This window comes from Nematolebias whitei, chromosome 20 (genome assembly GCF_014905685.2).
Source record: "Nematolebias whitei isolate Nwh7 chromosome 20, NemWhi1, whole genome shotgun sequence".
NCBI lineage: Eukaryota > Metazoa > Chordata > Actinopteri > Cyprinodontiformes > Rivulidae > Nematolebias > Nematolebias whitei.
In genome coordinates this window covers 381015-396061 of record NC_056517.1, presented here as the reverse complement: position 1 = coordinate 396061, position 15047 = coordinate 381015, and the positions used below count along the sequence as shown (strand labels likewise).

The 15047-nt window shown below is 39.4% G+C and overlaps 2 protein-coding genes across 2 annotated transcripts in view; both read right to left on the bottom strand.

Moving 5' to 3' along the window:
- Positions 1-3914, bottom strand: part of phex (phosphate regulating endopeptidase homolog, X-linked) — a 29527-nt gene extending 25613 nt beyond the window's left edge. Inside the window, exon 1 of the mRNA XM_037694323.1 lies at positions 3791-3914. Within this exon, the coding sequence (XP_037550251.1) occupies positions 3791-3914 (124 nt within the window). The remainder of the gene's footprint in view (positions 1-3790) is intronic.
- A 7116-nt stretch (positions 3915-11030) lies between these two features.
- mbtps2 (membrane-bound transcription factor peptidase, site 2) overlaps positions 11031-15047 on the bottom strand; it is a 45017-nt gene continuing 41000 nt past the window's right edge. The window contains exons 9-11 of the mRNA XM_037694411.1: positions 13008-13203; positions 12566-12641; positions 11031-11811 (exon numbers count right to left, since the gene is read on the bottom strand). Of these exons, the coding sequence (XP_037550339.1) occupies positions 11589-11811; positions 12566-12641; positions 13008-13203 (495 nt within the window). The 3' untranslated portion in view covers positions 11031-11588. The remainder of the gene's footprint in view (positions 11812-12565; positions 12642-13007; positions 13204-15047) is intronic.

Genomic DNA, 15047 nt, shown 5'->3' with positions numbered 1-15047 from the left:
TGTGTGTGTGTGTGTGGGTGTGTGTTCCACTGTATCTTTACATGAAATGTTTGTTGTTACACAGTTAAAAAGTCTCTTGTGGACAATTTTTAAATACACATATAGGAATTTTTCATGTCCACAAACATCCACAATGTGATGATGTTTCTGAAGAAGTTTTTCCTGAAAAAAAATTGAAATTAAAATGTTTATAAACAAGCATTTTTAATAAAAGCAAGTTGTACAAGTGGTAATACTGGATAGCTACATTGAATGCAATCAATATGGTTTTGTAGTAAAATAAAGACATCTAGAAAATGCTCTAAACTGCATCTATGCCTGTGGTAATATTTACTTTCAAGATTCAAGAAGGACCAAGATTATCCAATCCCAATAAATAAATAAATAAAACTTGACTTTACCAGATCTTAAAATTACATAACTACAACCTCAGACAACACGAGACAAAATAATAGGTACACTCATTTATTTATTTTTAAGGTATGAAAGGGGTGTGTTCATCCAATGCACATCATTAACATGCCATAAATGGGGAACACTCATCCCTCTATAAAAGTATAAGCTTTTGCCAGTTTGCTATTGTAGAGCAAGCAAGAATATGTTACCACAACGCCAATGATGAAAGACACAGATTTTGGAAAACGTATTCCTTCTGTCCATTATTCTGAAAATTTTATTAAGGCTGTTTTAAGTGAAAACAAGACAAATTGTTTTAGCCCATTTTCTCAGAGCCCAGACTTTACACTAATCAAAAGAAACTAGAAAAGATTTTCATATTTAGCCATAATACTTGGCATGCAAGGGTGAGTTGGCATTGCATCTTGAGGGGGTGATATAGGGATACCAAATGATGGGATTTAGAATGGTCTGATGGCAATATCCAAAAATATTTCAAGAGTAGTACTCCATGTCAAAGCACACCTTGCCTCTTATGGTTCCACAGTGCTGATTACAAGCTTACCATATGTATATGGGATGTGGTCAGCTCATTTGGTGCATACATAAACCGCCAAAAGCAGCTTGTAAATGGGCTCATCTTTAGGGCTATATAGTAAAACTGCTGTGAAAAAAGCCCAACTGAGCTAACCATGGATTCATGTTGGTACAAAATATTATTGAGGTAAATGTGGGGCCATTTTTCCTTTTGCTTTGCAGTAACTTTTTAGTACACATATATTTTAAATAGTCTCTTGCACTGTCCTTTCATAAATTACCTGAATATAATCCTGAAAATGTTTGTTCCTATCAGGTGTTATAGGTGACTTTAACACAAGCAAAGTGGGTACAACTCAGACCATAGAACAAATGAAACGACTGCAGTGTTCACATAATGAGTACACAGATGCACATGCATGAACTGAGGAAAGGCAGGAAGGCTCAGTGTACAGTTGTCAGCTGTGTACTGTAAACTTACACACTTTACCATAAGGTCCTAAATACAGCAATTTCAAACCAATATGTTACTGCATATCAACTGGTTTGTACACATACATACATACAGTTTTGACTTGTTCTTGGCTGTTAGACACATTTGAGCAACACAATAACAAAGACAGACCAACCCCCTCCTATTATTTATTTTCTAGCTGTGAAACTGTACATTTACCAGTTCACTTCCAAAAGGTGAGAATCCTCCCTAATCTCTGGTCAGAAACCAGTTTTGTCTGATGTGGCTCTGTGACAAAAAACAAAAGGCATAGACATCTTTGGAAACCAAATCCTTCAAGTGAACGTATGAGTGGAGCAGAACTGAGAAGTCTTAGAATATCTGGAGCTGCTTCTGTGGATTATTGCATGCTTGGGACACTTTTGCAGAAAAATCCACATATTCATAGCTCAGCAAGGTCCCATCCCCCCACTATCTCTCTGTCTGAAACCCATTTGCAGATGGAGTAGTTCCAGTGACCCAGCTAATGCTAACACCATGTTCAATACGATAAAACCAAAAACAAGTCCCATAAGAAACATGCATCTCGACAAAGTCAGATGAAGGAGTCACACTCGTTCCCTAAATTATTAAATCAAAGCAACCACTTAGACTTCCAGTGTCTCTTGGTTCGCATGGCTGGAGACTAGAGGGGCACTAGAGTGGGTGTTTGGAACTGCATGTTCATAACAAAATTACACATCAGTGCCACCACAAGAATGTCAACTTCCCCCAACCAAGAAAAAAAAACATACTTCCCCACCCTAGACCAACACATGAGCCACTCCCACTGCGACCATCAGAACTACTAACACGGTTTCCACAGACTCCAACAAGAGCAGTTTGAATTGATATGCAGAAATATTATTCTTATAGTGTTACAAATTTCTTATATTGGGAAATTGAATTTAACTGTTGGGGGCAGCCCATTAAACATCGCTCACCTTAAGGATTTGAGATAGGGGAAATTATCTGATCAAACTTTATACATATATTTAAAATACTCACTATCAAATCCCATAAAAACATGTTAAACTTATTTAACCAAACACTTCGACTTCACATCTATGCACTTGAGATTTAAAGCGACTTGCAGAGAGATTTCCCCATTTTCAGAATGTGGCCAACAATAGATGCAAAAGTCCACAGAAGCAGCTACTGAGGAGAAAAATACAAACATAATGCAGTGTCATATATTTTTCTCTCCTTTTTTTTATGACGTTAGGTCTAACTTACACGCTAAGTAATGGCTCACATAAAAATAAAATAAAATCCTCAAGCTAGTCGTTTTTTTGCTTCATGTACAGAAATCATTCGTCCAGCTGTGTCATTGTAACATCATAACCAAAGGGCAAGAAACAGAATCCCAAATAGCAAATGCATCAAAAATGATCTCAAAGAAGGAACTATTGATTTACAAGGTCATTTCCAAACAATTGGGTCTATTTTTAAATATTTAAGGGTTATCCCCATGTGGATCTCACTTTAAGTTGTCATAATTACAGATATAGAAGTCCCAGCAATTTGTCAGAGCATGTAATGCCCTGAAAAACTATCAAAAAGAAATAAAACACTCCATAGAGCTCAGATTCTGTGGCCCTCAATTAGTATTTTTCATTTAAAAATGCATCACATGCCAATTGAGGAGAGTCCAAAGCTTGGCTCAGACTGACTGATGCAACAGGACATTAATACAAAGCAGAGCAGAAAGTATTGGACTGAGTGGACAAGTGAAGGGCCAAGCTCATCCCCCTCGACATGCACAGGACCTTAAAGGAGCTGTAAATCAAAAGTCAAACGGGCCGAATCAGTGGACTTAATATTTACATCCCTGTTCTGCATTTACTTTTATGTTATACACCATGTTATCATACGGCAATATGTTGTGCGTTGCCGTATTTATCGATCTGGCACAGACCAGAAAACTCTTTTTATTTGCATTTTAATAAAATCTCAGTCTTTAAGGAAACTATTTTTTATCATATACCCTATGTAAAAACCTGTTTCTTGTTTATTGGAGATGCATTTCCACTTGTCAATGCCCATTCTAAAACCAACATTTTACACAATTTACCATGTCATGCACTTCAACACTAGTGAAAACACACTTCTTTAACTCTTCTTATGTCTTGCTGACAGCAGGAGCACATGTGAAACCTGACATGACCCAAAATAGATCCCCAGCAGTCTTCCACAAAGTTCCCACCAGCATGGTTGTGTGCTATGACAGTCTGCATGCACTACAATTTGAGGACGGAGCTTGTATTCAACCATTACCATACGTTAAGTTCCTTTAAAATTATAATGTAGGAGAAAGACTATACGGTATTTATAGGCATGTTTTAAGGGTGTGTGTAGACTTACCCAGTATGAGAGCCAGCAGTAGAGCAGCACAGATACACACACACATGACCAGAGCTATTTTGTAGAGACGATTGGTGCCCCTCTCTGGTTTAACCCCACCACCACCTAAATGTTCCAGCTCCATCGTTCACTATATCGTACACTCACACAAACAAACAAACAAAAAAAGTCTAAAAACTAACGTTAACTGACAAATAGATCAAGTGGACACAAAAAACACAATAACATTTAAAACAAAATCAAACTTAGAGCAAAAATGTACTCGAGAAGAGCCGATTTAAAAGAAGAAAAATGTCTAAGTTTAGCTTGTCTTTCCAGTCCTGAGAGCACAAACCTCTGTCAAATTCTCAATCGTATGTGTCAACTTGATGTGTAGGTTCTCTAACTTTACTCTGGCTTTAACTGTTCCTCCCTCCATTCTCCAACACTCCTCCTCTCCTCCGACACGCCTCCTTCCCTCAGAGCCCACTTTAAATAAAAAGGGACCAGCTCCGTCAGAGAGATAAACAGGGATCATTTATTCAAACCGCAGAGAGACGTACCTGGCTGTGTCTCTGCAGAGCATTCACTCCTGCTCTTCTTCATCACTGGATCACAAATGTGTTTAATCCCATGTACTGAGCAGGAGAGTGCTCTGCAAAATGTTTACCACATCAGAAAGTTACTAGACCAGAACGATGAACGTTTAACGTGCACTGATTACAGCAGAGTAATCTGCCGGGACTGTTGCCGCCTGTGAAAACACATGAGCAGGCTTGCCAGAGTCTTTGAGGGTGCACGAGGAGGTAACAGCAGTGATACTTCAGCCACTGATTGGCCTTCAACCACCCAAATCACTGCGGTAAGATTTCTCTCTGCATGTGCCTATTAGGGTTTGGTGTCTCAGCCAAAAAGTCCTTATTTAGACAGGACTTCCTCTGCTGCCTAAAACACATCCATCAAGCAGAAACGCAGACCACAATGCCATTGTTTTCTATTTTGTCTTGCAGTCACTCGTATCCTGTTTGTTTCATGATCTCAACCAGGGCACAGCTCCAACTTTCTTTACTCCTCTTTATGTTCTAGTTTTTACCACAGAGGCCTTACAGACTGATATTCTATGACTGCGCTGCATTTTTTTTATTATCTAGCTGTATGTTTTGCTGCTAAAACGTCCAAATCACAAAATCAAGCATTATAGTGACATCCAGCAAAGTTAAGTCAGGTCCTCTGGACAGACTTTTGTTTTTTTGATGAAATGTTTCATTTTTCATCCAAAAGACCATTCAGTCCGAGGAGCTGCAACAAACTTCCAAAGGACCTAACTTAACTTTGTTGGATTTTTTCTACCTGGATTATTGAGCGTTAATCAGGATGTTTGGAACCACTTTGGCCAAGACTGCCTCAAATGAGTCGACCAGGGAGAGGGTGGACTCCAGAAACCATCAGCACCATCAAACTGGCTGACCCGCTATGAGAAGGTGCTGTTTATAACATTGTATTTTATGTTTTATTGATGTACGTTTCTTTTACTTATATTTTATTTTTAATGCATTGATACTGTTTTTAAGACTGTTGCTATATGTGTATATAGCCCAGGACATCCTTGTAAAAGAGATTGATGATCTCAATGGATTTCTTCCTGGTAAAATAAAGGTTTAATAAAATAATAATAATTATAAGACTGAGTTTGTCGAGGCTCCTTGGACTGAAGAAGTCTTTTAGATAAAAGCCAAACATTTCAACAGAAAGAAACCATCCAGAGGACCTGACTTAACCTTGTTGGATTTTTCTACCTGGGTTATTGAGCATGAATCAGGACATTATTAGTTACAGTTTGGATGATTGGTTTGTGAACGAGAAGAAGTTTGACAGGAGCTATTTGTTACTGACTGCTGCCAAAAGACCTGTGTCTGTGTGTATTGATGTGTTAAAAGTTTTACACATCCTGAACAAAAACACGGTGAGGTAGTAGCTGAGAGTTGAGGAGTATTAAGTGTTGAGCCTCTAGCCTGAGGAACAGCTTCTACCCTGAGGCTGTTAGACTCATGAATCTCTGACCAGAATAATCACTGTAATGCCACTTTAATTGGAGATTTTACACTTTATCTGTGCTGCTGATTAGCCATGCTGCTGATTTCCTACCTTAAGCTGTTATATTCACAGCAGACTCACGTTCAGGCTGCTGTTCAATACACAGTAATATATTACATTATTATTGTTTAACATACTTGTAACATCCATCCATTATCTTTACTCGCTTCTTCCTTTATGGGTTGTAGGGGGTTACTGGCGCCCACATCCAGCAGTCGCTGTGTGAGAGGCACCCTGGACAGGTCTCCAGTCCATCACGGGGACTAGAGACAAACAACCATTCACTCTCTCACTCACACAGGGACAATTTAGAGTTACCAGTCAGTCTAACATACATGTTTTTGGTCTGTGGGAGGAAACTGGAGTACCCGGAGAAAACCCACGCATGCACGGAGAGAACATGCAAACCACCCAGAAAGGCCCCTGGACCGGGATTTGAACCAGCGACCTTCTCACTGGGAGATGGCAGCTCTACCAACTGTGCAACCGTGGTGCCTAATTTATACTTGATATTTTTGTTATTTTCGGGTGTAACTGGGACCTTGAGTACACAGTTTCGTTCCATCTCATGTACCACGTGATGCAAATGACAAGTCACTTAGAACCTTGAGATTTATCCTCAACACTTACTTTGAGCACAAACAATTCAATTCAATTCAAAAATAATTTATTAATCCCAAAGGGAAATTATTTGTTGTTGTAACTCGTGATCCTCATTTCATTAAGATATGTTATAGATGCTGATGCTGTAGACAGGAAGGATCTCTTGTAAAGGTCCATCCCACAGTGGATCCTAAGAAACTGGCTGCAGATGTTGTCCGGTCCGTCCACCCAGACTCAGCTGGCCTCTCGGTTCCCCTGGGCTGTAGGACCGCCTGAATGCTGGGCAGAACTCCTCCCAGAGCGATGGCCACTCCTCCCAGCAGTCTTCCGAGCTCCTCGTCACTGTGGACAGCCAACTGTAGGTGCTGAGGTACGATCCTGTCCTTCTGCTGTCATGAGCCGTGTTTCCTGCTAGTTTCAGGATCTCAGTGGTCAGGCACTTGAGCACAGCTGGCAGGTAGATGAGAATGCATCCACAGAACATCCTTTCAACGCATTTGAGATTTGGGGCTGTAGTTGAAATATTATTTGAGCTTTTGAGATGTTAATCAGCTGCAAAAATCAAACTGTGCAAGGCATGTTTTAAAACTTTGCCACTAACTACGCAGCATTTATTTTACTAATAATGGAATATTGTACAATTTAGTGTAGCCATCCATCCATCCGTTTTCTTTACCCACTTTGACCTTTATGGGTCAAAGGTAGCCATAAGTTAGTAGAATACTTCATTATCTCAGGTTGTGTTTTAGTCAAGTTGTGTTTGTCATATCAAGGTTAACACAGGGTTAACTGTACAACAACATGTTTTTTCATTATCCCAACAAGATAAACCTACTGATTTTATTTTGGTTGTTTTTTTGTTCTTCACAGACACCAGTATGCTTGAGATGACTGAGAGTTTGATTTTCCCAGTACTTCTTATTTGCTGTAGTTTTTATTATTGCTGTTGAAAACCAAAGTAAATGGTGGAAGGTGTATACAGTGCAACTGGAAAGTATTCACAGCTCTTCACTTTTTCCACAGTTTGTTATTACAACCTCATTGCAAACTGTATTAATGTCTTTCCTCAAGACACAATACTCCATTATGACAATGTGAAAAAAGATTTTTGCAAATATATAAACATACAGTAAAACAAACTGTTATGCAATTTTTCAGTAATTCTTTTATATTTCCATTGATACTACTAAGATAGCTTTTGTTTAAAACTGAAACTCACAATGTTTAAATGAGCAATGTCCCATCTTGTTTTTGTGCCTAATAGAAATCAATGAACGTGAACCAAAACTAAAACAGATGCAACAAATCTATTTTTAACGTGAAAAAGTTCCAAAGTTCAATCAGATACTATTTTATTTTAAATGAACTTCTCAGGTTAACCAAGGATCATTTCGGTGTTGCTTTCTCTCCAGCCCATGTCTTCCTCATCCTCACATATCTGTTTATTCATCCCTCCAGGCTGTCATTTGCACAAGATAAGCAACAGAACCACAAATGTGAGACGACACAGGCACAGTTTGTGTCAATTGAAAATAAATAAATAAAAAATGAGCTTTCGAAAAACCTTATCTCAACACAAACCACGCTTCAAATACCAAGTTCATGCAGTCTGGTCCTGTTCTATTACACACTGAACTAATTACTGTACAGTGATGAAGTCCACAACCACAGAGGAGCTGCTTTTCTTTAGTAAATACACCTTTGTCCCTGCGCTGAAGGACACTTAGTGTTTACATGTCTGTGGGGAACACCCTTCCAAATTACAATGTGTCATACGTGATGCTCATTCACTCAGGAAGCGTAATCACTGCTAGACTCCTTCGTAATGCTAAAGCAGCTCTGCGGTTTGGAGCGTTACTAAAACTGTGCCGTGTCTGGAAAAGACAATATGGAGGTAAATAAAATTAGAAAGGTACACCAAAATATACAAAAAAGAAGTAAAAAGTCATTTATCTGATCTTCTCCCCAGACAAACTATAGCAACCATGACTTTTACTTAGAATAAACTGTATTAAATATTTGTATACGTCAGTGATGAGAATATTATTGTGGTGTATTAATGTATTATATATCTATGCCTTTCTAGACACTATTATTTAGTAGTAAACTTTAAAAAGTACAGTAATGTAAAGTACTTCCCTCCAAAAAAATGTGTTAAAAATGATGAGCAGTGGTAAGAAGAGTGGGCAGCACGGTGGTGCAGTTGTAGAGCTGCTGCCTCTCAGTTAGCAGGTCCCCCCAGTTCAAATCCCAGTCTGGGACCCTTTCTGGGTGGAGTTTGCGTGCTCTCTCCGTGCATGCGTGGGTTTCCTCCCATAGACCAAAAACATGCATGTTGGACTGACTGGTAAGAGTGAATGGTTGTTTGTCTCATTTGTCTCTTGTGTCCCTGTGATGGACTGGAGACCTGTCCAGTGTCCCCACCTCTCACATAGTGATGGTTGGATATGGACACCAGTGACCCCCGTGACCCGAAAAGGGAGGAAGCGGGTAAAGATAATGGATGGATGGTAAGAAGAGCAAAATGAAGATTTTAAGCAAAAGCTGATGTGATTTGTTGCTCATGTTACGGTTTATTTGTATTTATTTTCAAGTTATACTTGTAATTTTTAGCTTTATGTAAAGCTGATCACTTTAAAAACAAACGTGAAACTATGAAAAATACTTGTTGTATTGTAATGTTCATTACTCAGTTTGAAATCACATTTTCCTTTAGAATTCATATTTTCCCGTGTTAAGTGTCTAAAAATGAAGCTTTCTTTTTTTTATGACAAGTAGAAGAATAAAATATAGAAAGTAAAAATTCTAGGGTTTATTTATTGGGACATATTTAAAAATAAAATTATATTAACTTCTCTAGCTCATATTTTGTCAAACAGATCATTTGACAAGGGAGAAGTTGTGACACAGATGTCTTTGTTATCATCAAAGTGTCACTAAAACAAGCCCAAGCCATCAGTCTTCCACCACCGTGCTCACAGTTAGCTTGTTTGCACGGGTCATGTGCTGCATTTGTTTGTCGCTTCCTCGACGTGGTCCAAAGAGCTCCACATTTACACGGTCGTAAGAACGTTGGTGTTTAGCTGCAGCTCTGAAAACAAACTGTGCTGCCACTTTGCCAGCGGTTCTCAAACTGGGGTCCCCAGACCCCCGGGGGTCTGTGAGTTGGTCCTTGGGGTCTACAAAAAAAAGCATGTAGATGTTGAACAATCTGTTAAAATACACCAAAATGCAGGAAATCACATGTACTTCATTCAAACATTTCTGAGAGAACCCCCACTACCTGCGCTCCAGCATCGACCGGTTTACAAATGAAACGTTCCTTGGTGCGACGACTGCTGTTATGATTCTCTGGAATAATTTGAAGAAGTGACATTTATTATGTTCATTATACATAGGTAAAGTTTTAAAGTGTTTTTTGATACTGTAAATGTTCTCAACTGTAATTTTTGGAAGTTGAAATAAAAATGTTTGTTAAAGTGTGTCTTGAATGAAAAATACCCCAAGTATAAAAATTGTATTAACACCATTTAAGAACAGGCCTTAAGCAGTTATGTTACAGAAATATTTCCATTGCATGAAAGAGACAAACTGCAGAAAATGATTGAACAAACCTGAGGGTTATGAGGGGGTTCCTGAAACGTTGTCTTCCCTGTGAGTGAGGCCCTGAACCGAAAGTTTTCAGAATCCCTGCCCTAAGACCACTATAATGCATGTTGTAGTTGTTGCTCCAACACACCTGATTTAGAGGGTAAATAACAGTTTTGGTATTTATTTAAACTTTAGAATAATAAATGTTCACCTAATGAATTAAATCAGGTGTGTTGAAGCAGAGAAACATAAAATGTCCAGGATGGTGCACGGCTCTCCAGGACTAGGATCGGTGAGAAGTTTTCATCTACCAATCATTCCCAATATACATCCTCCCCCAAAATACTCCCTTAATAAACTTGCATTGTTTTAAAATGTCTTTTTGAGCCAACTGATGGACACCAACACACTCCTTTAAGATCATTGTGCATGTGTTTCTATCTGCAGTGTAGGGAAGACATCTAGACTTGCAAACTGTCGTGGTGTGTATTTACAACGGCGCTTATCTTTGCTGATACCCAGTTATTTAATGTATGAAATAAACATCACTCGGCTGATTGTTACTCTTAGTTCCCAAGGAAGCACAGTTTGTACTTACTGGTAGTTTTCCCACACACCAGTTCTGTTTTCTGTTATTGGTGAAAACAGACACTGTGTAATATACATGTTTACTGCATGAAAGTGTGTACTTAAACTGTGATTCAACACAAGATCTTCACACAGTGACAGAAATCACATTTTTCACCCACAAGCTCAATATTAAAAAAGAAAAAAGTTTTATTCCACAATTTTGAAAAGTTACTTGTTACAGACAGCAGACAGTGGCAGGTCAAATAAACACAAAGAAGCTTTTAGAAAAGTCAGGAAAGTGAGAGCACAAACGGTTTTATTCCTGCTGTAACGCCTCAAAGGAGTAAAGACACTTGATTTAATCCAATAAATCTGTACACCAAGGACCCAGGTCCTTTCAGCCAATTACATAATTCATGTTTAATTAAAGAATATTAGGTAGTGCAATTCTCCCAACAGTGAAAATACATTATAGATCAAAATACACGCATGCATTCAGAAATTAAATAAAGGCTTTCAAAACCTCATCTTTGAACAAATTGTGACTTTTTAGTAATATAATTGTATTTTCTCCAACTTCTGAGTCATGACAAGAAAATGTAGCATCAAACAAGAATGTTGCTCACCTCCAAACACAAACACTTCACCCATTTTTAAATATTCAGATGTGTGTGTGTAATCAGCCTTTTGACGAGTCCAGGTGCGTTACTGGTTCTGTGCTTCGGTACTAATGGTGGCAGCAAAATGGAAGAAGGTTTCCAGTGTCCGTCCAGAAACTGTTTAAAGGTTGAGTGAATTTCTGCTTAACAGTCCGCAAAAAGGAGCAGCACTGCTGTGATGCTGTTCCCTGTGTGATCACAGTTTAATGGTCGACGCGTGTCAACAGCACCCTGAGGTGTCACACATCCTGCGCCGAGCTCTTCTCCTTTACTCGTTTTGCCAGGTGAGCAAACCGCAGCTTCTACCGCGCCGTGACCATCCACAGGCCGAGTGCCACGTTGGCTGCTAACAGGGCGCTCCCTGCCAGCAACAGGAAGAAGCCAATTAACTCACGCTTCTGACGATCTGTAACCACGGTAACCAGCGTGGCCTCCAGCAGGGCGTTCAGCATCCACTGACCGTCCAGAGCAAAGCAGGGCACAGAGTTGACAACTGCTAACGCACCAGAGAGGGACACCACGTATCTGAGAGGCAGGGCAGCTCAGGACAAAACATGCACAGGATTAGACAGAAAACACAGCTCTCGCTTAATATTCATGAATTATGAGGATAAATACTTACTAACATGAAAACACCATGAGCACATTGTAAGAGCGGGACAGGAGTGTCTTAGCTGACGAGTTTAATGTGTGGAGCGGCTGACTAACTTCTGATATCTTGGCTGGCACAAAAAGTTGCTTTTTAACTCTCAAGCAACATCGTAAGAGTTTTATTGCCACTTAAGACTGACTAATCAACAAATGGATGAACATTAGAACAACAGCCCACTGACCTTTCCATCGTATTATTTTTATTTTGTAATTGTTTTATACATTGTTCATAATTTATTTATAACCATATTTTTTACATGATAACTAATCCATGTGGCCTGAAAGTGAATTAAACGCAGAGTCAGTGTCATCTTCAGTTAGAACTAGAGAAATTGCATTTCCTGTGAAAATGCAAAAACTTGCTGAAAAACAGCTGAAATTAGCAAAAAAAAAAAAAAAAAGGCTGAAATGTAGCTAAAATGGATGGACAAGCCTAAATCTGCAGAAGAAAGCAGTAAGAACACATATTTTCTGAATTAGGTTTGAATACACAGAAATGAGCACAAAAATTAGGAAATTAGCTCAAAACGATGTTATTAAATTATTATTTTTATAGTTATTAATAATTATTAAATTCTTATTTAATAAATAGAATCATTTAAAATAATTAAAATGTATGAAAGGATACTTGAGGAAGGTGTCCAAGAATATAGGCAGGTCCAAATGGAGAAAAGCAAAGCGGGGTACAAAGTTGGTCAGACTCACTGCAAGACCAAACAGGAAACAGAAGTCGTGACTTGAGGAATTAGTTTTCAACACGCAACACGTCTCCTTGCAGTCATCACAGGAGTCAGCCCAACACCTACAGAATCCACTCAGCAGTAATTATGTGAATATTACAGTTTATGGTTCGTTGGAGGTGTTGCAAACGTCCTCCGAGGGCCAAACTTCTAAAACAAAATGGATTTTTAAACGTAACTGGGCATATGTTGTGCAAGACACAAAAATCTTACTTTTAGAGTGTCAGGATTCAAACTGCTCAAGCTACGTTCACCTTAATATTTCACATGGTTTCAAAGTTAGCAACAAACACACAACAAAAACAAGAAGGAGATGAGTTGTGTACAAACCAGCATGTTGCAGGTGCGGCGGGTACCCAACGAACAGCATGTGTGTGTTAGGAGGGTGTGTGACACGGATGAATCGCGTCTGGTTTTCCAGAGAGGGGGTGACGCAAATACTGGTGGCGGCGTGTTCGGCACAGTCTTCGTCACTGCGACATACTTGTGTGCCCGTCACCATTTTGCGCACCGGCATACAGGCATACTGCAGCCACAGGAGTACATGCAAGACAGAAAACTTCATTTCATCAAATTCATGCTCAATAATCCAGGTTCAAAAATCCCACAAAGTCAGGTCCTCTGGACGGTTTCTTTTTTTTTGTTATTGAAATGTTTCGTCCTTCATCCAAAGGACTTCATCAGTCTAAGGAGTCACAACAAACTGAGTCCCACAAGAAGCATGCTCACATAGTGGACCAACCAGTTTGTTGGTGATAAGATAGTTTCTAGAGCCCACCCTCACCCCCGTCAACTCCTCTGAGGCAGCCATAGCCAAAGTGGTTTAGTCTGCTTGTGGGACTCAGTTTGTTGAGTCGGACTGACAAAGTCCTTTGGATGAAGGACGAAACGTTTTAACAAGAAATAAAAAAAAGAAACTCTCCAGATGACCTGACTGAATTTTGTTGGATAAACCTTAAATGTTTGCTCAAATTATTTTTACTTTTCACTTCCAATCAGTTCTGACTGTGTACTTTAAACTGAATTATGGTACTTACAGTTCTGTAGTAAAACAGTACTCATGAGTGTTTTATTACAATGAGCAACACTGTTTAGCAAATGTACAGGATAATACAAAACATTTCTTTTTTGTGAACGCTCAGCAAAATTGTAGCTTTTTCAAACTCAGACTGTTTTTCTGATGACTAAATTCAAAGAAGAAGCAGTCTAAGGCTCTAAAAACTACAAACTAAATTCAAGTATAAAGTTGAAAAGAAAACAGCCTTTTCAAAATTGAGTCACAACTAGAGAGGTGAGGTCTTTTTTGTGTTTTTGTGCCGTGCTTCTGGCTCCAGTGTGTGAGGCTGTAACAGCTCTGCAGTCACGTCCAGGAATATTTGCAGTGAATTCTGGCAGACGACAAAAACAACGAAGCAAAGGAAATTTGGCAAAAGCTTTGGCTGCATCTCTTATTATTCGTGTCACGCATTACAAGCATCCAGTCAGTCAGTCTGTTCATGGAAATAACAAAGAGCAGACGTTTAAAATATAGATCTGATTGTTCCGACGATGATTAAATCAGATGTAGATTGAGGACAACTTCAAACTAAAAGACGGAGGTACAGTGGTCTCTCGTTTTATCGCTGGGGATCCATACCCTGAAGTAGAGCTGTAATTTCTAGCCTGAACCCGGAGCCCGGCACCGCCCGACCTGGATTTGGACCGGGCTGGTCAATAATAATGTGCGGGCCGGGTCAGTGTCGTGTTTTTGATTGTGTCAGCAGATGTGCGTGGCTGACGAACCAATTATATGGCAACATGGTTTGCCATACAATCACCTCCCACATGTGGCCATTTGACCTGACCGGCCTTGAAAGAGGTAAAAAGTTCAGCTAAGCTTCAGATGGACTACTGCCAGCGATCCATCGCCCAAGTGGACGTTCATTCAGCCGCTGCACTCAGCGGACACACGCGGCCGACGACCCAAACAGGTGAGATCACAAAATATCCGACATGTCAGAGCAGGGTTCGTGTCTGAATAATGCAGAATGCAGGGGAAGCATTAAATGCGCTTTGACCGCCATGAAAGGACAAACACTCCCTCATCTCCGATCTTCTGACCCCTTTATTCAGCCGCGTACATCCACTGACCAGCAGTCAAAGCTTAATTAAAAATGTCAGTTTTTTTCAGGTTCGGACCTGTAATTACTATTAATTTATTGGATCGGGTAGAATTTGGAAAAGATGGCTACGGGCTGGGGCCTGGTCAGCAACTCTACCCTGACACCGTGCGATAAATGAAAATCTGCGAAGTAGGAAAAGTAGTACAAGTAGCAAGTAGTAGTTTATTTTAGTATATATGTATATGCTAAAATAAGCATCATTAAAAAA